Source organism: Branchiostoma floridae, chromosome 17 (genome assembly GCF_000003815.2).
Source record: "Branchiostoma floridae strain S238N-H82 chromosome 17, Bfl_VNyyK, whole genome shotgun sequence".
NCBI classification, from domain to species: Eukaryota; Metazoa; Chordata; class Leptocardii; order Amphioxiformes; family Branchiostomatidae; genus Branchiostoma; species Branchiostoma floridae.
This window is the reverse complement of record NC_049995.1, coordinates 4779599-4805908: the sequence shown is the minus strand read 5'-3', so window position 1 is coordinate 4805908 and position 26310 is coordinate 4779599. Positions and strand designations below refer to the sequence as shown.

At 41.7% G+C, this 26310-nt stretch overlaps 1 protein-coding gene across 1 annotated transcript; it reads right to left on the bottom strand.

Annotated features, from left to right (window-relative positions):
• Positions 1 to 23854, bottom strand: LOC118404929. The gene is made up of 13 exons (XM_035804314.1): positions 23699 to 23854; positions 15862 to 15941; positions 13734 to 14078; positions 12963 to 13253; positions 12351 to 12650; positions 11517 to 11588; positions 10156 to 10242; positions 9379 to 9455; positions 9018 to 9042; positions 8221 to 8334; positions 1469 to 2193; positions 1009 to 1159; positions 1 to 200 (listed from the first exon to the last, which is right to left on the bottom strand). Exons 2-13 carry the CDS (start codon positions 15908 to 15910, stop codon positions 1 to 3), a joined length of 2436 nt encoding a protein of 811 aa, XP_035660207.1. The 5' UTR covers positions 15911 to 15941; positions 23699 to 23854.
• Positions 23855 to 26310: the final 2456 nt, after the last annotated feature.

Here is a 26310-nt window from a genome sequence, read left to right as displayed (position 1 = left end):
TTATTGTTCCCCATCTAATATGGCAATTAAGTCATGCCTTTCAATTTCCTCCAGAATCTCTCTTAGTTTCTCTTTGCTACAAGGAATGCTGCCCTCTCTGTCTGCCATGCGCTGCCAGTGGTAGACAACAATCTCTGCTGGCTTTAAGTTGTGCTTGGAGCTACAACCGTCAATCACCTGGATATGCAGACTGTCCAAACCTGGAAAGATAAAAGAATACTAGGGTTGATACATCAGTGCTGAGTGGGTAGAGTGTTTGCTTTGCATTTGGTAGGTAGTGAGTTCGATCCTTGGCCGTATCATGCCATGTACCATTGACATAAGAATGGTACATACACAATGTACTGCTTTCTCTGTTTAGAAATCAGTTGGAAAAAAGTAAGGTACTCGAGCACACACTACTACCAGGCAGTGGACTAGCCCCTTGTTGTAGTGATTGCACAAAGTTGTGTGGCCCTGGGCTGCTGAAACAGAGATGGGCGATGCCCAATGCACCATGTGGTTTGAAAGAGTTGATGGAAAAATCAGTCCAGTACAATACTGCAGAAAGAATGGTAATGATTATAATTACATTGTCTTTGTTTGATTTTATTCATGTTGTGTATGGGTCATGCAACTTTTAAGGAGAAGAAATTTAGAAATGAATACCTCAATTTCTTCAAGACCAAGTCACATCAACTTTTTAACAGTGTGAATCATGTTGCTATTAGAATCAATATGCCATTATTGAAAAACAGATTTCACAATAATCTAAATCTTACTTTCATTATGTATGTCACTAAGCTATATGGCCTCCTTCGGTCAATATTGAGCATGATAAAATCCTAATTGATATCCGCCCTACAGCGTCGACTGTGGCTAAACAGTCCTATAAGAGAATGACAGTCCCTGCCACATAGGGCACATCTGTAAGCTGATTCAGGTCTGTTGCAGAGTCACTAAGAATAATGGAAGTAAAACAAGCATCAAGGTATAGAGCATGTGTTAAGAAATGCTGGCAGAACTTACCAAGTTTATGAGCAAACATTTTCCAATCATTGAGGCCGTGGCCAGCGTATGACAGGTTTACATACAGTTCTGTCAACCTAAGAAAAGAAACGCCAAGGTGGTCTGTCTTCAGTGGTGTCTTCTTCAACATCAGGTCTATAGTGATGGCCACCTGTAGAAATACATTAAAGAGTAATAAAAGTTATCAATAGCTAGATCTAGAAAAATGTTTTTGTCTACATGTACGTATACAGTCTTAAATAATGCAGTATGTAAAATACTATAAATAATGTTAAACAAAACTATACACTTCATACTGGACTGTAGGAATTTATAATTAAGATATTCTAAAAGATTTGAAGTCTACAAGATCTTCTGATTCAGAGAACTTAACCTTTGAAATTGAAGTTTCTACATGGGGACATACCAAACATCCTTTTTGCCTGATTCAAAGCATAAGCAAAGCATGAAAAGCTCTTACCTCATCTCCTTTTTCCCTCAGAGAGTCAACATCTTCATTCATGGGTGGCGGGTCTTCTTGGTCTGTCCCTCCAGCCCCCAAAAGTACAATGGACTCTTCCATACTTTCCGAGCTCTCTGACAGGTTTTTGATTGCCGAGCTTTTGTCCGGTTGTGGTTTGTTGACTGGTTTGTTCAGGTTATTACTGTCTGCGGGGACACCTGTGATGTTGGATGTACCGTTGTCCAGTATGTTAGGGTTTGAGTTGGTTTGCCTAGATGCGTTGTCGCTATCTATACTTATCATATCAGCGACATTCAAATTGTCCGGCAAGGAAGAGTGCGATTGGAGAGACAGTGGATCACTGGAGTCTGCAGTTCGCTTTGGGTTGGTGCTTTCCTCGAGATTGGATGAAAGCGAGAAAGAAGTGTGGTCGCCACCTTCTGTGCTTGTTACTGTTTTTGGGTAGCCGCCACTGCTCGAGTCCTCCTTTTGGTACAGTAACTTCTCGGATGTTGGGGACATGTCAGGGCTTCTTGTGTCCTGGGACAAGTCGTTGTTGCTCGATTCGTGGCGGTGATACGGTAGCTTCTCATTGGTCAGGGAGAGGTCTGATGGGGCCCGCTTGGGGGTGGTATCACTCCGAGGTTCCACACTACTGGAGGTGTCATACGGAAGTGAGGATGGACTAAGGGTTGACAGCTGCATGGATGGCTCTGAGGGGGTTTCCAAGGACTCTGCATCACCTGTATTAGATGCAAAGGATTAGGAACTGCTTATTATTGAAAAAAAATCACATTCCTTATAATATAGATAATAGTCAATGCTCGTAAAAGTTGAGTTAAAGTTTAGATTTCATTACAGTTGTTAATGTTAAATGAGAGACCATCCTTTCAAATGTCTTGATCATGTGTAGAAACTTTTCATACATTGCAACAGAATAACCTAGAAATATAGATACACAAAAGATGTAAAATATAAAAGCTATCATTCCAATCTCTTTTATAACACGATGGTCCAAAAGGGCATGAAAAATCCCCACTTGTGGGACATGAATATTGATGATAATTACATGCCAGTCACTGTTGTCTCCATTGGAAACTGTCCGTGATTGGTTAAAAATTCAAAAGGCGGGCCGTAGTAATGTTTATGTTACGATATCTCCCCTGTGTCAACGTCGCTATTCATATGCGTTACCTGCCGCTGGTTCCAATTGTTATTACATTAGCACGTTTTAACAATACCAATTCGTTGCCTGACTCAAAACCAACAGGATTTTCAGTATAGTTTTGTCTATCTGACGGTCAAAATACCCAAAGATATTCCATCATCAAAAAAAATATATATATCAGTCAGCTCGCCGCTGGTGAAGTTGGACGATTTACTAGTGCTGGGTTTCGACGGCAAAAGATTCAATGTGGCGCTAGTAGTAGTAAAATATTCCAAACTGAACGTATTTGTAATATAAACAGCTTTACCAAGCCACTTTTCAGCGACAAATTATTGACAGGATACGGGTTGAAAGTTCCTTCCGATAAAATAGAACAAGATAGCGCAACAGTTGGAACGGATTGGTTGCACCAAGTTGCACCGAGCGCCACTGTGCTCAAATAGAAGACACCATTTATTAAACTGTCCATGGCCAGTCCCAGTTTGTATGTTTTTCATACACTATTCCAGGAGTTAGAAAGACTGAACTGAGACCTTGAAAAACAGGTTTTTAATGAGATTATCGTATGCGAAAGGGCGCCGACACACTTCGTCAACAATAATAACAATAGCAAAACAAACAGCCGCCTATAGCTTCCAACAAGGATTTTTGTCTGTCAAGGTTGACGGATTGGTTTTAAAACCTTTCCGTCAGACGCAGCGAATTTCCGTCAATTGACGGAAAGACGGACGCTGGCTAGAGCCCTGGAGTAATAGTCCATTTCAGTGCGAGTGTATCAAACCATATTAAAGGTCTACTACGCAGTTATTTGCGCTTCAAACTGAAAACAAAAAATCCATTTTCCGGCCATTTCTTTATATAGTTAGTTGAATCAAGCCTACCATGTTACGGAACACTACTCAAGGCATGTCAGGAGTCGATATTTTCCCCGTGCGAGCGCGTTTGAAAACCTGGGAATCTGCACGCCCGCGCTGGGTTTCAGCCATTTTGTTTCTTCACTGACGAAATCCGAGTAGTCCCGAGTCTGCCCGAGCCTACCCGGAGATTGGTCACGTGGTTCACCGTGACCTTTCACGCACCCGGAACTCACCGGAGATTCCCGACCAATAACCGTTGATGATTAATTCTTGTTTGAATTCTCACCAGTGCCTAACTAGGGGGGTCAACAAGTTACAGCGTGCGTAGGACGAAATGTTTGTAGGCTAATTCTCTACGTTGCAAACGTGAAATAATGACACAAAAGTGTCAAAAAGTATCAAAAAGTTAGTAGTAAATCTGAGATTTCTTAGTTCTAGAATATTTCAAATTTGAGCACAAAAAACTGCGTAGTAGACCTTTAAAGTATGATCTTAATTTTAATTGCAGCTTGTACTCTGTGCACAGTCTCAGAACAGAACCAGATGTGTACATGTTAGAATGTATGTCTTAAGGTTGTTCTTTCTTATCTTAGGCAAAACAAAACAGTCAAGCAAATCTGCTATGGTGCCAATAGTGGATACTGGAAGGCCACTGGTGAAAGGAAGTGCAGATGGTACAATTGGAGGACCTGCAGTTAAAGAAAAATGCAAAAAGTCACCCGTGCACTTTTACTTTAACTTAGTTTAAGTAGAATACATTACCAATGGAATTTCATAACCTTTATGCATAAAAGTAGCAAAACAAAGATTTACAACATGACTTTCATTGTGATCAAAATTTCAATTTCTCTTGTTTACATTGAGTTTGTACAGTTTGTATGTTTTTCTCTCCAATCATTGCCCAGGTTGTAGACCAACCGTAAAGTTTATTTGTAATCCTGAACTGGCATTTTAGACCTTTTTAAAAAGGTGCCTTGTAAATTGTTACGAATTATAATACCGACGCCGTCAGTTCTTGACAACAATCATCCCGCTTGGGTAACATCATTTGTAGCAGCATGGGTGAGTTGTACATTAAAAAAACACAGGCACCATTTATTTTGAGACCAATTATCTAATTGAGTCACATATTCTTTGAAATGTGTTCTGGTCATTTTGAAAAAAAGTCCTGGAATGAATTAACTAACGTTGTGTTTAGTTTAATAAAGAAAACAATCCGAAACCGCACGCAACATTTCCCACCACAATACAGTAGACTATCCCATTGACCTGAGATGAACTGGCGGGCGTCATGTTTGATTTCCCAAGCGGTCACGAAAACTCGACCCAAAAACAGAATAAAGAAGGAAAAATACACAAGCATACACAAAACACACACAACTTAGGAGGAATAAAACTTAAGTCTGATTCATGTAACCGATGCCCAGAATATAGTTGCTGATCAAATCAAATTACGGAACGATAGTGAAAAAAAAACGTGGTTCGTCCAAATTTAGCTCAAAACAAGCAGCTTTGACCAAAATTTCTTGCTTGTAACTTACAGGGCAAAAGTACTGAATACACGCACCAAACGATTTCAGAGACTTTGATTTAGGTTACGGTCGCATTTGTCTCGTCACGAAAATGCAAATGAGCAAACGCCCGGTTTCACGAACACGAAATTGGAATATGACCTGACGTTGCGACGCCGCACGTGAGTTGCCCAATCCCGGCACGCGAGGAAGCCCAGGACAGCGATCGTGCCCCACGACGTATGTCTATGATTCTCAAACTGACAACATACAATTGACGAATCGCTGGGGAAAATGATGCCCCACTACGTAACGTTATGTCTATGATTCTCAAACCGACAACATACAATAATTGACGAATCGCTGGGAAAAATGATGCCCCACGACGTACGTCTATGATTCTCAAACTGACAACATACAATTGACCAAGGAGGTGAATTGACGAATCGCTGGGAAAAATGATGCCCCACGACGTATGTCTATGATTCTCAAACTGACAACATACAATAATTGACGAATCGCTGGGAAAAATGATGCCCCACGACGTAACGTTATGTCTATGATTCTCAAACTGACAACATACAATAATTGACGAATCGCTGGGAAAAATGATGCCCCACGACGTATGTCTATGATTCTCAAACTGACAACATACAATTGACGAATCGCTGGGAAAAATGATGCCCCACGACGTATGTCTATGATTCTCAAACTAACAACATACATCAGTTCTGTCATATCTGATTTCACATCTGACAACCGTAATGATGTGAATATGTGACATATGACAATGCGAAGAACTAATTCTGTCATCTGCCCTACTATGATGACCTAAAATATGACCTATGATTTTAACATCTAACATCTGACAATGGTCCTTACAACCGGTATCAGGTTTTTAATCTAACATCTGACATTGGTCCTTACACCAAGTCAGGTTTTTAATCTAACATCTGACATTGGTCCTTACACCAAGTCAGGTTTTTAATCTAACATCTGACATTGGTCCTTACACCAAGTCAGATTTTTTATCTAACATCTGACATTGGTCCTTACACCAAGTCAGGTTTTTAATATAACATCTGACATTGGTCCTTGCGCCATGTCAGATTTTTAAATCAGATTTTAGATTGAAATAATCTGACTGTTTGAAGACGAATGTTTGATGTTTGATTAAAAAATCTGACAGTGCTACAAAAAGTGTCAGATGTTAGACTAGAAATCTTACATTGGGAGGATGATTGTCAGATGTCAGACAGGAAATCTGACAATAATATGAAAAATGTCAGGTGTTAGATTAAAAATCTGACATGGCGTAAGGACAAATGTCAGATGTTAGATTGAAAACCTGACATGGTGTAAGGGCCAATGTCAGATCTTAGATAAAAAATCTGACACCGGTTGTAAGGACCATTGTGAGATGTTACTAGATTTAAAATCATAGTAGGGCAGATGACAAAGTTGTCAGTTTGAGAATCATAGACATACGTCGTGGGGCATCATTTTTCCCAGCGATTCGTCAATTGTATGTTGTCAGTTTGAGAATCATAGACATACGTCGTGGGGCATCATTTTTCCCAGCGATTCGTCAATTGTTTGTTGTCAGTTTGAGAATCATAGACATACGTCGTGGGGCATCATTTTTCCCAGCGATTCGTCAATTATTGTATGTTGTCAGTTTGAGAATCATAGACATAACGTTACGTCGTGGGGCATCATTTTTTCCCAGCGATTCGTCAATTGTATGTTGTCAGTTTGAGAATCATAGACATACGTCGTGGGGCATCATTTTTCCCAGCGATTCGTCAATTGTATGTTGTCAGTTTGAGAATCATAGACATACGTCGTGGGGCATCATTTTTCCCAGCGATTCGTCAATTGTATGTTGTCAGTTTGAGAATCATAGACATAGCTATACGTCGTGGGGCATCATTTTTCCCAGCGATTCGTCAATTGTATGTTGTCAGTTTGAGAATCATAGACATACGTCGTGGGGCATCATTTTTCCCAGCGATTCGTCAATTATTGTATGTTGTCAGTTTGAGAATCATAGACATACGTCGTGGGGCATCATTTTCCCCAGCGATTCGTCAATTGTATGTTGTCAGTTTGAGAATCATAGACATACGTCGTGGGGCATCATTTTTCCCAGCGATTCGTCAATTATTGTATGTTGTCAGTTTGAGAATCATAGACATAACGTTACGTAGTGGGGCATCATTTTTCCCAGCGATTCGTCAATTGTATGTTGTCAGTTTGAGAATCATAGACATACGTCGTGGGGCACGATCGCTGTCCTGGGCTTCCTCGCGTGCCGGGATTGGGCAACTCACGTGCGGCGTCGCAACGTCAGGTCATATTCCAATTTCGTGGTCGTGAAATCGGGCGTTTGCTCATTTGCATTTTCGTGACGAGACAAATGCGACCGTAACCTTGATTTACAGTTGAAAACCCCGCTCCCAGCACAGACACAAAGGGGCGATTTGCATGAAAGTGCCCGCGAAGACAAAGGGGCGCTAATAAGGCTCTGTCATCTATGCCAACACCGCCTCATTATAGCTTCAAAACATCTCTTTTTCAGCGTGAAAACTCTGAATAAAGTGCACATTTCATATTTTGACCGATATCTTCCGATCCTACCGATAAAATGAAACAAAAACTACTCCATTTGAAAGAGCAAAAGCCGCCCGCCATCTTGGTTTTCGTATTTGTTTTTCTATCGGTGCGTTCAGGAATTATGGGAGAAAAAAGTATTGGTAAATAGGAACATGATTTTAAATGTATCAGACATAAAAAACTACACAGTAGAAATTGATTTTAGAAAGTTTGAGCTTAGATAATGGTATAAATGTTTGATTCCAACGTAAATGAGAGAAAAAAGTCGGTGGGGTTCAGAGTTCAGCGACCGAAAGTCACTTTTGCCACGTTCCGTGAAAGCGGGGATTTGAGCACTGTATTACACTGACATTTTTTAAGTTTTACGTCGTTCCAAGGCTGACATTTTCATTTATCATGTATATACTTTTGTTAATTTATATCATAAACTAATCGATCGTAATCTTGGGAAACACTTCTGCTGCTTTCTGTATATATGCCGTGCGGCACTTCAGACCCGCCTGTGGGTGTGGCCTATTAGCATAGCAACGAGAAGAATAGCCTAGCAACGGACCAGCGTGTAAGTCCTCCTAGTCCCAAGAACTTAAGTCTAAATAATGATAACCAGTTGATACTTACAGGCTTGTGATTGGTAGATTTTTGCATCCCTGCACTCAATGATGATTTTGTGTCCTTTCGCTCCGTTGCTGTGTGAACTGTTAGATGATCTGTGACTGAAGTCTTGATCAGCAGCTAATTCATTAAAGATAGATTTTAAGATGAAATTGGTCTAATGTTATTATAGAATTGTAAATAAATTTTTACTATCTGTGGCATTGAGAAACAGTCTCCTGGCTCCTGAGATTCGAACCCGTACCAAACCCGGGCTACCAACTCACAAACCCAATGCCGCCAACCACTACACCAGAAGGTTGGGCCCTTTGCAGGCTTTTAGCCAGGCATGCGTCAACGCGTCATCTGGACGCACTTTTCTTAGAATAACAAGAAATTTGATGCCCTTGGACGCCCTTACACTGGGAGAAAATTGACTGACAAGCATGAAATTCTGATTGACCAGGGATGCTACCAGGTCATCTGTGGTCACAGTCTTCTACTGTGACCTCTGGAACAGTATTTTTGCCTCTTGGGATACCTAAGAATGCACTTTTTAAACTTAAAATCATCAAAAACTCTGCAACATGGAAGGTGGATGCCCCCGGACCCCCCTACAATAGTCACTTACCGTGACTCACCAATAAGTTTCTACTCCCTATTTTAAAATCCTAGCTAAAAGCCTGGCCCTTTGGCATGGTCAGTTTGGCGGCACTTGAACCCCACTGTTACAGCACCATAGTCTCACCAGTTAAATCATAAACTTAAAGGCAATTGTCTGTGTGAGTATAATTGCAAAAAACATACAGAAGAAAAATAGTTACCAATTGAGTTGCCCAGCAAGGGTCTCTGCAGAATAAACAGAAAATATGTTTCATTGGCAATGAAAAATTCTAATTATGTGCTTACTGCGTTGTACATGTAAGTTGTTTTCTTATAACTTCTATCTACATGTATGACATTTACAATTGACTTGGGCCTATATACAGTTTTCTACAAACTTTAAGATATAAACCACAATGTCCTTTTGAATAAGACAATAAAAACTCAAGGTGCACTGGCGCAACTTACCTTAGATTTAGGTGCACAAACAAAATCTTTGGTGCACAACAAAAGGACATGTAGAATGTCAGATAACCTATAATGCCAAGTTCTCAGTTTTATTAGACAATCTTGTGAACTTACAACATCTTGTCCAATTTGGCAGCCTCCATTTGGCTGATAGCGAACATTCGAGTGTCTTCCATCTATTTGCTCCTCACCTGAAATAGAGCAACAAAGTCAATTTAGCTAACAGTGTTCAATATGAAGTTCTTGATATCAACATTGTTAAGTGGTGCAAAAATAGAGTGAATTTGATGTGTCAATTAGGCCACAGCAAGTTAATTCTATGGATGACATACTCTGCAGACTGCAAAAATAGTGTGATAGGGCGAAAAAAAACAAGATTGGGTGAAAATAAACAAGATGGCTACATTTTCAAAAATAGGCACCATAAAGTTGTGATGAATGTTGTAACAAGAATTAAAGGGACAAAACATGGTATCAGAGCCAACAAGGCATTCATTCCTGTATTCAAGACATGTACTAGTGACACTAGTGTGGTAGACTGGCATCACCAACAAAGTTGGTAACCATACTCATGGCTTCCATATTGGTGTCACTTTTACAACTATCCAATAAGTTTTATTTCTACAACTACAGCCCTGGGTACCTCTCAAGTGTCACTTCTACAAGTACAATTATTAGGCTACAATAAATGCAATACAACATATTTGCTCATTTTGGTACTTTATCGTCATGTTAACCATCCCTGCAGAAGAAAAAAAATTTTTTTCTCTTCTGAAATCAGGCGAAAATTGATGCGCGCGCTGATGTCATCTATAAAATTTACTTGCTGTGGCCTTATTGTTACAATAACTGTTTCTTATAAAGAGTGTGACACATTAACAGAAAACCTACCTCCACGATCAGGGTTCCTCCTTTTCTGGCGTATACAGATGACTGACGCTATAGCAATGACAACTAGTAGTAGAACACCTGCGACACCTAGAAGAAAGGTAGTCTTGTCGTTAGAGTTGTTGACTTTAGATGATGATGATGGTCTTGACGTCAGAATCTTAAAGGTGCTGGGTTCAAATCCTTAGCAGTCACTGAATGTAATGTGCCCTTGGGAAAAATTACACCACTCCTATGGATGGGACATAAAGTTAGAGGTCCAGTGTTTGAGGAGAGCCACACCTCGAGCATGATAAAAATCCTCCCACACTTAGAGTAATACAGGGCTCTAGCCAGCTCGAATTTTTTTTCCGTCAGCCAATTCCCATTGTCGCGAAAACCGCGAAAACACTATTCCAGGAGTTAGAAAGACTGAACTGAGACCTTGAAAAACAGGTTTTTAATGAGATTATCGTATGCGAAAGGGCGCCGACACACTTCGTCAACAATAATAACAATAGCAAAACAAACAGCCGCCTATAGCTTCCAACAAGGATTTTTGTCTGTCAAGGTTGACGGATTGGTTTTAAAACCTTTCCGTCAGACGCAGCGAATTTCCGTCAATTGACGGAAAGACGGACGCTGGCTAGAGCCCTGGAGTAATAGTCCATTTCAGTGCGAGTGTATCAAACCATATTAAAGGTCTACTACGCAGTTATTTGCGCTTCAAACTGAAAACAAAAAATCCATTTTCCGGCCATTTCTTTATATAGTTAGTTGAATCAAGCCTACCATGTTACGGAACACTACTCAAGGCATGTCAGGAGTCGATATTTTCCCCGTGCGAGCGCGTTTGAAAACCTGGGAATCTGCACGCCCGCGCTGGGTTTCAGCCATTTTGTTTCTTCACTGACGAAATCCGAGTAGTCCCGAGTCTGCCCGAGCCTACCCGGAGATTGGTCACGTGGTTCACCGTGACCTTTCACGCACCCGGAACTCACCGGAGATTCCCGACCAATAACCGTTGATGATTAATTCTTGTTTGAATTCTCACCAGTGCCTAACTAGGGGGGTCAACAAGTTACAGCGTGCGTAGGACGAAATGTTTGTAGGCTAATTCTCTACGTTGCAAACGTGAAATAATGACACAAAAGTGTCAAAAAGTATCAAAAAGTTAGTAGTAAATCTGAGATTTCTTAGTTCTAGAATATTTCAAATTTGAGCGCAAAAAACTGCGTAGTAGACCTTTAAAGTATGATCTTAATTTTAATTGCAGCTTGTACTCTGTGCACAGTCTCAGAACAGAACCAGATGTGTACATGTTAGAATGTATGTCTTAAGGTGGTTCTTTCTTATCTTAGGCAAAACAAAACAGTCAAGCAAACCTGCTATGGTGCCAATAGTGGATACTGGAAGGCCACTGGTGAAAGGAAGTGCAGATGGTACAATTGGAGGACCTGCAGTTACAGAAAAATGCAAAAAGTCACCCGTGCACTTTTACTTTAACTTAGTTTAAGTAGAATACATTACCAATAGAATTTCATAACCTTTATGCATAAAAGTAGCAAAACAAAGATTTACAACATGACTTTCATTGTGATCAAAATTTCAATTTCTCTTGTTTACGATTAAGAACATTGACAGAGGTAGTCTGTGTTGTTTGAATAACACTGAATTTGTTTGTATACCCATTCACATGTAGTACCTGGTAAACCACATCTAGGCGTAACACACCAGGTTTGTTCTCAAAAGTACAAGCTGCATATCCGGACAGATTTATTTGGTCCACTCACACCAGGAAGCACCCCTACTCTTTTTGATGAATGTTGTAGGTTTATTTTACATGACACAGCACCTCCATTTAACATCCTATCCGAGGGATGAACCTAACTGTGGCTAGGTACAACAGGCATCACTTTAATTATGGAAAAACATTCTAATTCTGGACTTCAGTCCATAACTCCACTGAGTACATATCAAAGGGTAATGAATATGCGGGAAGCGCAAATGAGTCCCTTGGGACTAGTCCAATTACACTATAATCATTTCCACTTGAGTGAAGTGAGGAAATTTGTGTAAAGTGCCTTTCCCAAGGGCACAACATTGGAGCATGTCAGTGCATGTGTTGTGCATGAAGGTAACATTGTTGATTCAGAATTATATCAGTCTACAGTCTGATAAAACATGAATTACAACAAATTAGGACTTTTCATTCTTACCCGTTCCAGTATTGGGAGTACCAGTGACATTCAGAAACACTGCTGCACTTCTCTTAGATCTCTCTTGGCCAAGAGCATTCACTGTTGTGTCACACATGTACTCTCCTTTGTCTACGACCTTCAAGGAACGCAACTCCAAGGTCGTTGAAGTTTCTCCTGGCAGTTTTCTGCCGTTCTTCCACCACGTTACACTGGGTCGAGGATAAGAGTCCCCGAAAACGCATTCTAAGATGACGTTGTCCCCTTCTTCCAGAGTTGCGTTGTTATTGTGGACTTTTATGGTGACTTCTCTTGGAAGATCTGGGGAAAAATTGTCAACTTTTAGAGCAACAGTATTTTTTTTATACATGTACACACACATGCACATACACCCCTACACACACATACATACTCATACACACACACACACACTCTTACACTTATATATATATATATATATATATAAATATATACAGTATCTGTATCTATTGTGTATTTTGATAGTCGCAGCATTCCTAACAAAAGTCTATCTACTTTCGGAAAAGTGTAGGACTGTTGTATCTTAAAGATGGGGAGCGCTGAATTTAACTGTTCTACTTTTAGTAATTAAAAAACAGGAAGGTCTGAACTTACAGTATACAATAAGACTGGTGGTCTCCTCATATGTCCGAGTGAAGGCTTCAGCATTTTGATCTTGACCTTCATACTCAAGGGTACAAGTGAAGGTTGTCCCGTTATCATCCCTGTTAGCAGACTGGATAATTTGGGTCGTGCTGGGCTCGGAACCTGACGTTGGAGGAAAGTCCGGACTGGTGAAACTCGCTGGCGGATTCCCCAGGTCGTCAGTTTGGCACGTGATGGCCACGCGGTCGTTCTCGAACACAGCTGGGGTGGGGTTCCTGATGTTGACTGGGAGGGGCAAGTCTGTGGATTACAGACAGAAAAATATCGGAATTATTGATCATAAGTTTGACGAAAGTTTTTTATTGATCATAAGTTTGACAAAAATTTTGGGTTGGCAGGTTTTTCCAGGGTTGGTACCTGGAAACAGGAAACTTTTTTCCTAGGTCTTACATAAATTTTGTTGAAGTTTGATCTTAAACCTTAAACTGCCAAACCCGGATATATCTGGCACACATATACATGCCCTGTGTGCTGAGCCCGGATATATCCAGGATAGCGTATTCCCCCAAAGTAGCAGCTTTGGGAGCGTGTAGTGCATGAGCCCTGGAAGTTGGGGACTTCGGCCTTGCTCAGGGGTTTCTTTTTGGAGGTCAGCGGCCAACCCTGGCACTGGTAGCATTTTATAGGGCTGAAACTATAAGGGTTAAGAAGCACATGACTTCCCGTGTGAATACAGTTTAAGATCAGTTGAAAATTGTAAGGGTAGCAAACAAAACTCACAGTGTACTTGTAAGTGGTAGGTACACTTCCAACGGATTCCTGCATCGTCGCCAGAAGAGACGTACTGATAGGACCCGCCGCACGTTCGACTGACCGCGGGAAGGTTGATGACGTCATCGCGCCCCTGGCAACGGTTGTCGCACTCCTGCGGACACGACTGCGGTGTGTACGACGCGGCGCCAGGCTTTTTGTACGTCCAGATGACGCCCTGGTCCTGGGACGTACAATTGTTGAGAATGACGTCTTCTCCTTCTTTCACGATGATGCTAAAGGATTCGTTTTTGTCCTCCCCTAAGACTGTAGTTGTGGCCAGTAGGACCAGTAGGCACGACCACACCATGTACGCTGTTAAATGAAGAAAAAATATGTAACGCTAGTTCACCTTTATCCATGGTGTAACCTATATTCGTTGTTTTCAAAAGCAGGGAATTTAGAGCTATCATGCTGACGAAATGTGAGTTCTAACCGCTTTATTTTGAAAATATTACAATTGGAAACAACCTTTGAAAAGCAATGGATATAGGTTACCCCAAGGATAAAGGTAAACTAGCGTTAACATCAACTTTCATAATTTCCTATTTAGGTAACGTGTCTCCAAAGATGACTTTCAGGCCCTATTATAATGTACTACAACTATAAGATTTATAAAAAAACGTGATAATTGACCAAAAACTTGTTTAGAAATAATTATGCCTTAATATCTATGATTAGATGATATGTAAGTTATCCTACACCATGTACATACAAATGTTCTTTTTTTTTAAAATTTGTATTGTTTATGTGTTTGTCAGCAGGGCTAGCCCTTTGTAATAGCCATAGGCTAGTTGGGCAGCCCTGGCTGTGTGTTCGGTGCAGCCAAACCAATAAATAAATAAATAAATATCTATGAAACTACAAAAAAGTTGATGTTTTCTTACCTGTCCATTTAAAATGATAAGATAAAGTGGAAATCATTTCTGATCATGAGTTAGTAAAAGTAAACAGCCCACTTTACAAAATTTAATGACTATAATCATCTGCTAGTGTCTGATACACAACTAGTAGTACTGTCTAGTAGTACAACATACTGAAATAGGATGTATTTTCATACAAAAAAAAGTCATCACGGTCAAAGTCATGAAAAATATTAGTTCCCCAAGGTTTCCCCATGTAAATGTAATTGTTACTGTCTAACATAGACAGTTACATGACTACAAGTTGTACAACAAAGAAGTTGGATTTTTTTGTCCCCAGGTTTCAGTGACAAATTCAAGTTTCAGTTAAATAGGTGGGCGGGCTTGCAACTGGCCATTGTGGGCCGAAACTAGGGTACACTGGATAAACTTAAGGCTGTCTTTCTGTTTATAACAGTAATTCACTTTTATATTGTATGGCAACATTTGGAGATCTTTAATTCTGTCTTTAAAATGGTACCTTTTCTTGTGCTCATAAGTTGGGCTAGTGACTAAAATCCCCTGGAAGCTAGGATACATTTTTAAAATGGGAAAAGAATAGAATTGCCAATGGCAGGTCTATATGATCAAGGATTATATTGTTAGTTACTGTAAATCATGAAACGTTTGCAGTGGTTTCATTAATTGACCTCTTCATTGCAGTTACTACATTTACTTTCTTCCAACTGTGACAGTTTTTTAATGGCAAGGCACATTCATCCAAATTTCATTGCGAATTTCCCTTGTATACTGTAAATACATTTAATTTCGCGGAGATTTAATTTCGCGGTAGCGGGAAATGGACTTTTCGCGGTGGTTTTAATTTCGCGGTAGCACCATACACTGCAGTCTCTTACTGCCATGATTAAATGTTCGCGGTGGTTTTAAATTTGCGGTGCAGCGGCCGTCGCGAAAACCGTGAACATTAATCCACCGCGAAAGTTTCTGCATTTACAGTACTATATGGAACTTTTCCAACCACAAACTTGAAACCCAACCAAAGGCTCATTTTTCCTCCTACCCTGAAATAAAACCACTACAAAAGGAAATAAATCTACAGTGTACAACAGTGTAGAACCAGTGAAAGGATTACATATAGGTTTCCCGCGACCACTGAGTCACGATCGAAAGTCTGGGCACAGTCAAAACTTCCTGTACCTGTTTGTTATTGACACTGAGTAAACAAACTTTCTCACCTTGCCGCTGGGATGACCTTTGACCTGTTCCCATTTCCGTGTCGGCCATTGTTGACAGGGTACAGCAGCTGTATTCATGTCTGCACGCGGAAACAAATAAGGAAAGTTAAAACAACTCGCACTTATTGTACATCTGATTACCTACCTAGGAAAAAAATGTTGTGTTTCCTGTTTCCCTACCTACCATAGAAAAACCTGCTGACCCCAAACTTTTTTGGGGGGGTGGGCAGTGGAGTCACATGGCTTCCAGTTAGAATTTTTTTCCTCAGCCTGCTTCCTATTGAAGTAAAAACACTGCTTGTCCTATCTAATGAAGGATAGATGAATCTATTATGCACAAAATTAAAGTTTGACATTGAAAGACAACTTCAAGTGTCCTCACACATTTCAGTTTACTTTGTTCAACTCTCATTGTAATCACTGGACTTTGACCAGCCTAAAAAATGACAAGAAAAAAAGATAAACCCTACCTACTGACCCTAACTTTTTCTGGACTGAAACAGGAAAAACAACATTTTTTACATAGACTGAATATACATGCATGTTGCATTCTCTCTCCTGTAAACTTTGAAAGTAGATATTTGTTGTTTATGTACAGTATTGACAGCGAAAATAATTGTTTACCAAGCAAACAACTTGATATACCGTTACACATGCCTATTCATTATACACATATACCTATTAATTTATTTTGTATCAAGTTTGGGAAAATACCAAATGTGAAAAATATCAATTCAAATCAAACTAAACTTTTAACACGTGAAACTTTGGTTCAAGCAAACTTTCTGCATGGTTAAAATCATATTTTTTATAACATAGGTATAGAATTTAATAGGGGAGTTATTCACTTATTGTTAGCCTAAGGCCACACCAATTTAATTTCTTGGTTCACGGATTTTTTCATAAAAAATATGGAGCGAGAGGGCGAAATAAAAATAAAAATTGTAAAATGGTTCAGGGAAAGGTAACGGCTAATCCCAAACATAAAGAAAAAAAGTTTTCAGCTTGAAAAAAGTACAAAAACACTATTATTGTACAGTAACAGCACCTGTACCCACACTTTAAGGAGCTTATGATATAATTTATTATAAAGGCCAATTTGCTACACCAGAAAATTGGTGAATGGTTTCATTAATGGTGAAAATTTGCTGAGTGGTAATTCTTATTTTTATTTTTTTTTTCCAAAAAATAGGAACGAGCGAATCCGTGAACCAAGGAATTAAATTGGTGTGGCCTAAGTGATAGGGCTCAAAATTGTTGACTCTGTGAACAAGTCAGTTTTGAAATTACAATGGCAGCTTATTTAAGTGGTACTGGTAAATGGCAGGGAGTGGTACTGGAGCACTCGCCAGGACGGTCAAGACAGTGGATTGGGCTCGTGCGCTCCCTCTACACTTAAAACCTCTCAAGCACATGCTTCACTTCTACCGACCGCATGTCACAGAAGCATTTCCGCACCAAGTCTCAAGTCCCACGGCGATAGGGGCGGAGTGACGGGAGCAGGTGAGACGCAACCAGAAGCTCTCAGCTCTTAACCTGCACGTGTGGCGGCTTCAGTGCTGATGGTCGTCGGATGGCTGGAAGAGGAGCGACAGCCCCCGAAGGCAGCGCCTGAAGCGTCTGGGCAGCCCTTTTCAGGGATCACACTGCCCACCCCAAAGCTGGGGAAGGGCCTAGAAAAGGTGGCCTAAACATTGTTCGCTCCAACTTACCACGGGCAGGCGGCCGTACCTGTCGTGGCGTCCCACATATGCGGTCGCAACAAGAAGAAGAGAATAAACCTAACACTTGCAAGCTGGAATATAAGAACATTACTTGACAATGACCAATCTGAATGTCCTGAACGGCGTACCGCACTGATCGCAGCTGAATTAGGCAGGTACAACATAGACATAGCTGCACTCTCAGAGACACGACTAGCAGAGGAGGGTTCGTTGACTGAGGAAGGCGAAGGTTACACCTTCTTCTGGAAAGGCCTCCCTGAGGATGAAAGAAGGCTATATGGAGTAGGTTTTGCAATTCGAACAGAACTCCTGAAAGTAGCAAAGGAAGACCCTCAAGGACTAAGTGAAAGGATAATGACATGGCGTATACCTCTACAGAACAACAGATACCTGACTCTGATAAGCACATACGCACCCACACTTGTTGCTAGTGATGCGGAAAAAGACTCATTCTACGAGGCCTTAAACACAGCCGTAAGAGCAGTTCCACATGCAGACAAACTGGCCATACTAGGGGACTTCAACGCCCGAGTTGGAAACAGCCATCACCTGTGGCAGAGAGTGATGGGAGTCCACGGCGTAGGCAAGTGTAACGACAACGGACTGCGCCTCCTCTCCTTCTGTGCTGAGCACGACCTCGTGATCACAAATACACTTTTTCAACTGCGCACAATGCACAAGACCACATGGATGCATCCAAGGTCAAAAAGATGGCACATGCTGGACTATGTCCTAGTACGGCAACTTGACCGGAAAGACGTTAAAATCACACGAGTTATGAGAGGAGCACAAGGATGGACTGACCATAGAATGGTACGCACAAGACTTGAAATACACATCAAGAAACACGCACGTAAGAATGCACATGCTGGAAAACTTAACACCAGGGCCCTAGAAGACAGTGGCAAAAGAGAAGAACTACAAACGGCACTGGCCAGTCGTCTTTCCCACGCACTGGAAGACTTGACTGCAGACACAGAGCTCCTGACCACTGCCTGGGAAGCAGTAGCCAGCACCCTCAACACCACTGCACGCCAAGTACTTGGCACCACCACCAAACGGAACAGAGACTGGTTTGACGAGCAGAGAGAGGACATACACACCCTCCTAAGGGAGCAACACTCCGCTCATGCCGCCGTCCTAAGGAGCCCATCACCAGCTAACAGAGCCAGGCTTGCTGAAGTCCGGTCTCAAGCACAGCGAGAAATTAGGAAAATGAAAAACGAATGGTGGACCCGCCTCGCCACAGAAATACAGGGCTACGCGGACAAGGGAAACCAGCAACAATTCTACTGTGCTCTGAAGGCTGCCTACGGGCCAAGGCGAGGTTCAAACTTCCCAGTCCGAAGCGCAGATGGAACAACCCTTATAACCGAGAAAGCTGCCATTCTGGCCCGATGGGCAGAACATTACAGACAGCTCCTGAATAGACACACAGAAGTCGATGACAGCGTCCTGGACGATGTCCCAAAGCTCCCAGTGCTGGAGAGCCTCGATGATCCCCCAACACTTGAAGAGGTGCAGGCATCAGTGAACTCCCTCAAAAACAACAAGGCAGCAGGCCCTGATGAAGTTCCAGGTGAAATCCTGCGGCACGGAGGTGAGGCAGTTGCCCTCTGTCTACATTCCTTCGTGGTGGCTTGCTGGAACTCAGGCTGTGTCCCTCAGCAATGGAAAGACGCAGACCTTGTCAGCATCTACAAGAAGAAGGGAGATAGGGCATCCTGTAGCAACAGTCGTGGCATCTCACTCCTGTCAAGCGCGGGCAAGGTGCTCTCTAGGATCATGCTCCTGAGACTCATCAAGGCAGTAGCGGAAGAGGTCCTCCCAGAAAGCCAGTGCGGCTTCAGAAAGGACCGCAGCACTGTCGACATGATCTTCGTACTTAGACAAGTTCAGGAGAAATGCAGGGAACAACACCAGGATCTCTACATGGTCTTTATAGACCTAACCAAGGCCTTTGATACAGTAAACAGGCCGTTGCTGTGGGAGGTACTGGGGAGATTTGGCTGTCCCGACAGGTTCCTAAGGGTCCTTAAAGCACTGCACGATGGAGCTAGAGTGAGAGTCATAGGCGGCGGGGGCAAGTCCGATCCCTTCGAAGTCTGCACAGGTGTTAGACAAGGATGCGTCATTGCCCCAGTGATCTTCAACTTATTCCTCGCTGCAGTGATGTTGGCAGCCAAGCAGCGAATAAAACCCGAGGACTGCATCTCTCTCACATACCGGCTGGACGGCAACCTGTTCAACCTGCGCAGGCTGAAAGCTCACACGAGGGTCACACAAGAGGACATACTGGAGCTACAATATGCTGATGATGCCGCCGTTACTGGCTCAACAGCTGCAGGACTACAGAGAAACCTCAACACGCTGGATGATACCTATACACGGGCTGGGCTTCTCATTAACTGTGGTAAGACGGAGGCCATGGACCTGGGTCGGCCTGGTACAGAGCCTGCCGCGTTCTCCATCAAAGACACAGCACTGAAGAGTGTCCCAGCATTCACCTACTTAGGATCGGTGCTAAGTGTCACAGGCGACATCACGGATGAGGTGCAGAGACGCATCGGGCTAGCCTCTTCATCCTTTGGGAGACTTGCATCCAGGGTATTTCTCAACAAGGACCTCACAATTAAAACCAAAGTGGCAGTGTACAAAGCCATCTGTCTGTCTATCCTCTTGTACGCTAGTGAGGCCTGGACACCATACAGACGGCACATTCGCATGCTCGAGCAGTTCCACACGAGATGTCTGCAAAGAATACTTGGACTTAAGTGGTGGCACAAGGTCCCACATGCCGAGATTCGACGCAGGGCTGACACCGAACCACTGGAAACACTGCTCCTCCAGAGGCAACTCAGGTGGGCCGGCCATGTCATACGCATGCCTGGCAATCGCCTACCTAGACACATGCTGTACGGGGAACTCACCAAGGGTAAACGAACAGTAGGGGGACAGCATAAACGCTTCAAGGACAACCTGAAAGCAAACCTCAAGAAGTGTGGCATACCTCCGCAGGGCCTCGAGACCTCTGCAGCTGACAGAAACAGATGGAGACAGGAGTGTGCTGCGGGGGCTGCAAGATTCACCGCCAGCTTCAACCAGCAGTACGAAGAAAGAAGACGACGCCGGCACCTGCCAACTAGCAACACATCCACTTCCAGCAACCACATATGCGAAGAGTGCGGCAGGACGTGCAAATCCAGAATCGGACTTACCAGCCACCAAAGAACACATGCGGTCAACCGAACGTGACGTCATCGTCGGCAACGACGGACAGCCCTAAGCAAGCACTGGTAAATCCACTTGAATGTGGAGGAAACATATTAGTTACAGTTAATTTAGCACTGAGAATGGAACAGCCAACTTATCCAAGCTTTCTGTCAATCATATGCATAAACAGTTGGGGTTTATGTAGTTATATAATCTAACGTAGAAAAGGTAACATGACCTAAATTGTTGAAATGACTGTTATACAAAGACTGTATCTGTATCTGTATCTACATAGCCGGTATAACTGCCGTTCGGCGTAACACACCAGCTTCGCAGGCACACGGCGTGGCAGCAGCTGGTTATATTACACTGAACAACCCATCACACCTAACTTTGCACATCTATCTGCAAGCGTTCTTTAAAACTACCAAGAGAAGATGCCCCTACGTACTACTTGGTGATAACAAATTCCACTCTATGATAGTTCTGGGAAAGTAAGAATTTTTGAACACATCAATTCTAGGTCGGTAACTCTGGTATTTGAAGGCATGACTGTTTCTTGTTCTTTTTTGAGCTGGAATTAGATACTTATCAGACTATTACATTATATCGTAAAAAATCGCAAGAATCAGTAAAAAAAACTAAAACCGTTGCAATACAACTTTACAATGGCTAACAAGACCGCTTTTTGTCACTTGACGTAATTCTTCCCATTGACACAAGCATGACATGATAAATATTAATTTAAAAAATAAGAATCTATAGTGATCACTCATTGTTTACTGTCAAATTGAAGTTGAAGAACATGTACATGTATGTCTACATGATAGACAATTTATCACCATATTGATCCTTTAATCCATACAGTACTGTAGATGTAAACATATACATAGCTTACAATTTGAGAATGGAGGGGTGCAAAAATTAGGTCACGACTTTCCCCATCAACCTGACTGCTCTGAGAAATATTATAACCCCCTCCCCCTCCAACGTTTAACACTAAAAATCAGCATACCATGATTCTACATGCCCTAACCTACGTACATACTGAAACATAGACTCAGTTCTGTTTTTAAAGCATTGTGGATGCATTGATCATGAATCATCGAGTATGAATCACAATAAAAATGTTGTAACAGTAAGTTGCAAACCAGGGCTCTGTCTAAACGTACTGTGTGTTAGCAAATTCAGTTATTTCTTGTTTTTTTAGCAAATTACATGTACAAGATAACTTACTAACAAACAACCTGCAACCAGGTCCCAAGTACTGCATGCTGTGTCTTACTTGATTGAACTATTATACTTTAATATCGCTGTGGCTATTGACACACTCAGTGTGCCAATAGCCAAACAGGCTATTGACACACCGAGATGCCAGTCAGCCAATCAGAGCTTGTAACATGCCTTTCCGGCAATATTTTACACAAGCAATAGTTGATTAGACATTGTTCGGAAGATTAGACATTGGAATCTTTGAATCTTGGAATGAACGGACGTATTCAAGTTATGCCCTACATTTGGATACCTGTTAATACAGCCCTCATCGTGTATGTTTGGCGTAGCGTAGTGGATAGAGCGATGAGCCGGGAATTCGTGATAACAGTTACGACCCGGTTCGAGTCCCCGCCGGGGATTTTTTAATTTTTTTTTTTTTTAATTTTTCTTGTCCCTTTTTAAACATCCATTTGATATAAGAATATTTTATATATAAACAACTTTTAAAGTTTCTGTTAACATCATAAACCAAAAATAACACTGACCACAAAACATGTCATAATTTTCGGCCGTGTGGTTCCGGCGCTATCGGCAGCGACTCGGAAGGATATTTCTTTCACATTAAAAATAATGGAGGTAAAACAACAACTATAACTTCGCTTCCTTAGTGATATAAGTTTTGAGGCCGCCAATTCTCCAATACGGCAGGAATTCGTCGGTAAACACAGCTGAAAACGTGTTCCTAGGGCTGGGTACCGGTACAGAAAATTCAGGTCCAGGTCCGGTTCAGGTCCAAAGGATCAGGTCCAGGTCCGGACCTGAACCTGGACCTGATGCAGTATGACTCTTACCAATGGTCCATTTCACTACAAAGAAATCTGTTTGGTGGAATATTAGACTTACACTGGCGTTTTAAAATCCTACAACGCTAACTGCACATGTACGATTGGCTGTAAAACTTGGTAGAAATTAATATAAACTCTACTCTACTTCACTCTTGTTATTTTCTTCCATCTGCAAGCGCCAAAACGTGTGAATACCTGATAAAATAATCTGATAATTTTCCAATTGGTCCAACATCCGGTCCACCTAATTTTTTCAGGTCCGGTTTTTCTGGACCGGTCCAATAAGAAAAACCGGTTTCGTACCGGTACGCTGTACCGATACCCAGCCCTACGTGTTCCTAACCGATCCAACATGGCTGCCATGATCACATGCGGTGACAGTAAAACTAGCACCCTATATCATAGTATATGATAGCAGATTCCGATGTTTAAAATTGTGCCGTAAACACGTGAAAAAGATCGTATTTTGGGTTGATAATGGACACAGGATGCCATTTGTATTTTTCAGAGTGTTGATTGTCAAATATAATCGTAAGATTTCCTCATTTTAGTGGTTTCTAGCACTGGGTGTGTCAATAGCCTAAACAGGCTATCGCCACACTGAGTGTGCCAATAGCCTAAACAGGCTATCGACACACTCAGTGTGTCAATAGCCTGTTTAGGCTATTGACACACTGGGTGTGTCAATAGCCTCGCTCTACTTTTATAGTTACAGCCACATGTCATATGTCAATCATCATACTGGCGACAAAAGTTTTAGAGTAGAGTAGAGTAGAGCACTGTTTCACAAATTCTGCATTTCAGGCTGTTTTACAAACAGGAAACATGTAGCTAACTTACCACCGCGATGTTGGGAGGGGAACACGGGGTTGGTCCGGCCTGTGACATTGAACTTGGCGGAGATTAAAGAAGAAACAGCTCACTAAATCCTGGAAGACGTGCCAACTACATGCAACTTCTTCCTCACTGCTACAACCCCGGAACTGACGTCACGTTGGTTTCACTTTCCCTAATATGGTAATGATCACGTGACCAGAGCGATAGGGTGAAACTTCGGGGATTCCCGGATGAGTCACAGGAAAATCAGGGAAATTCAAAAAGTGACATCGACAGGACTTTTTCGTGGCGCTCGTGTACTTTGGTTGTAATCTGTATTTACTGAGAAGCACATTTATTTGGTGTTGTTGCAAGATGTGACCATGCTTCGTAGGCTATGTAAGACGCAATACTTACCCAAACTGCTAGGAGGCGCTCTTGTACAGGTCATCTGTAGTGCTGCCACCTGTTGATGTTGTAGACCGTAATCGCGTTATAGATTTATCTGTATTTACAGCAATCATATTGATGGCGTTACTGCAACTTTTGCGGTCATGCTTTTCAGGCTTTGTATAATGCAATACTCACTGACGCTACTAGGAGGCTCCTTACACGGCTCTGCAATAGGCGTTGCTTTTGGCCCATGTTACACACCAGTTTCAAAATGATTCTGTGCTATTTGCATATTTCATTTTTTCCCCAATAAAAGAAATGACGGGAAAAGGCGTTTGCACCAAAGAGCTTGAAGGTGGGAATAACAAAACTGATGATGCTGGTGTTAATTTTGCAATTTCACAAATCGTAGTACATCGCACTCCAAGACCGTACTCTGTGTGTTCAGTCATATTTTCAACACACTTGACCACAAAAACGTTCTTGTCAAAGTTTTGTTTTTGTTATTCACATGCCCGCATCAGTAAAGATTGATACCTTAAAGATAAGACCAACAAATTACATACAAACAAGCTCCATAAACAAACGACGAAATTGATATCTAAATCAGTAACATGGAACTAAATAATTGCCAATATTACCGTTACATATTCTGAATAATGCAATAAGATATACATTTGTATTACTACTAACTGAACTCATCAGGATCAAAAGGCTAGCCATGGAAGATTCGTAGTCCCTATTTGTTTATCAGGTGTGTAAAATATGCTCTCTGCGAACCTTTTGAGGATCACAAGTACGACTGAAGCTCCTTGGCGGTAAGACCGGGGCTTAACTAAACGTCCCTGCGTTTTACACATGTCTGAGCCATGTGAGAACCTACCTAACCCCTCCGGGGACTTAACCTCTATTCGTGTAATTGCCTGCACCACTTCTAAGGAAACGTAAGTCAAAGAAGCCCGCCAATGCACGAGAAATGCATGCAATTATACGCTAATGGCTGCGATGCTTCTCTTCCCTGCACCTTATCAATCTAAGATGCTGAAAGAGTTCTCTAGGGTCCTTGGTTGGAAAGGGCTAACCCCAAATTTGGAATCGACATGTGAGAGAACTGACAGTACAATGTGTTACTTTGAAGTTGTTTCCTGAAATTGGATCGCAGTAAATATCGTCATACTCCTCAGGATTATGGACTGATTATGATGCTTAGATAACAGGAACTGAAGTACGTGACCATATTTGGGGGACTTTCTGGAATTATTTTAGCAGATGAGGCTTAATTCACAGAATGAAAATTTTCTGTTCCATGGGACGATGGCAAATCAAACCAAATCAAACTCAACTTGGCAGTCAATCAGACTGAATTGCGTTGATTTTACATACATAGATTGCAATTAAAATTGATTGTTAAAATACATGAATAAGTTAAAACTATTTCATGTGTTAATTAATGAAAACCTCTTCATTGACGTTATACCAACAAGACGATAACAAAACAACAGAATACATGTATACATATGGGCAAAGGTAAGCGCACGATATCGCACATGGAAGTCAAACTAGGTTCAGTAAATCTTTCGTTGTCCTCGCCGCAAATAAGTTTTTGTGCCTTGAAGTACGACTGATTGGCAGTTTATACGGCTTCCTACTATGGGGCAGAAATAGTGTCAAAAATACAATATATACATTTTCGAATAGAATACATATGAAATTTAAAATTGAACATGTATTGTTGAAAATCGCATATATGTTTTGAAAAAAGAATACCATTTTTGAGCAGACAATACACCTGTGGTGCTATGAATTTAAAAAGTTGATACTGCTTTCAAATCTTGTAATGTATACGATTTCTAAAAGTGCTATCTCGTTTCTAAACCAGTATGTCGTTTGTAAAACGGTATATCAATTCCTTTGTAACTCAGGAAATGACGTCATTCGATTTCATTGTAACTCCGGATATGACGCTATGGTATAGCTGCCCTGTGAAAAAAGTCATGCTCATATCGAGGTGCCTCATTTGGTTGAAGGAAAAGTGACAGGGGTGGCGTACGACGAAGTCATATTGTGCGTCAGATTCCTGTTCACACACACAGACATGGGACTCCCGCTGCGTCCAACGTTGTACAGTAGAAATCGGCTATTTGCATCAGCGATTTGTCAGCAATTTGTCGGAGAAAATTGGTGATCCCATATCTTGACCCTTTGTGGACTCTGACAGCGCGCGTACGCGTGTTCACTGCCAA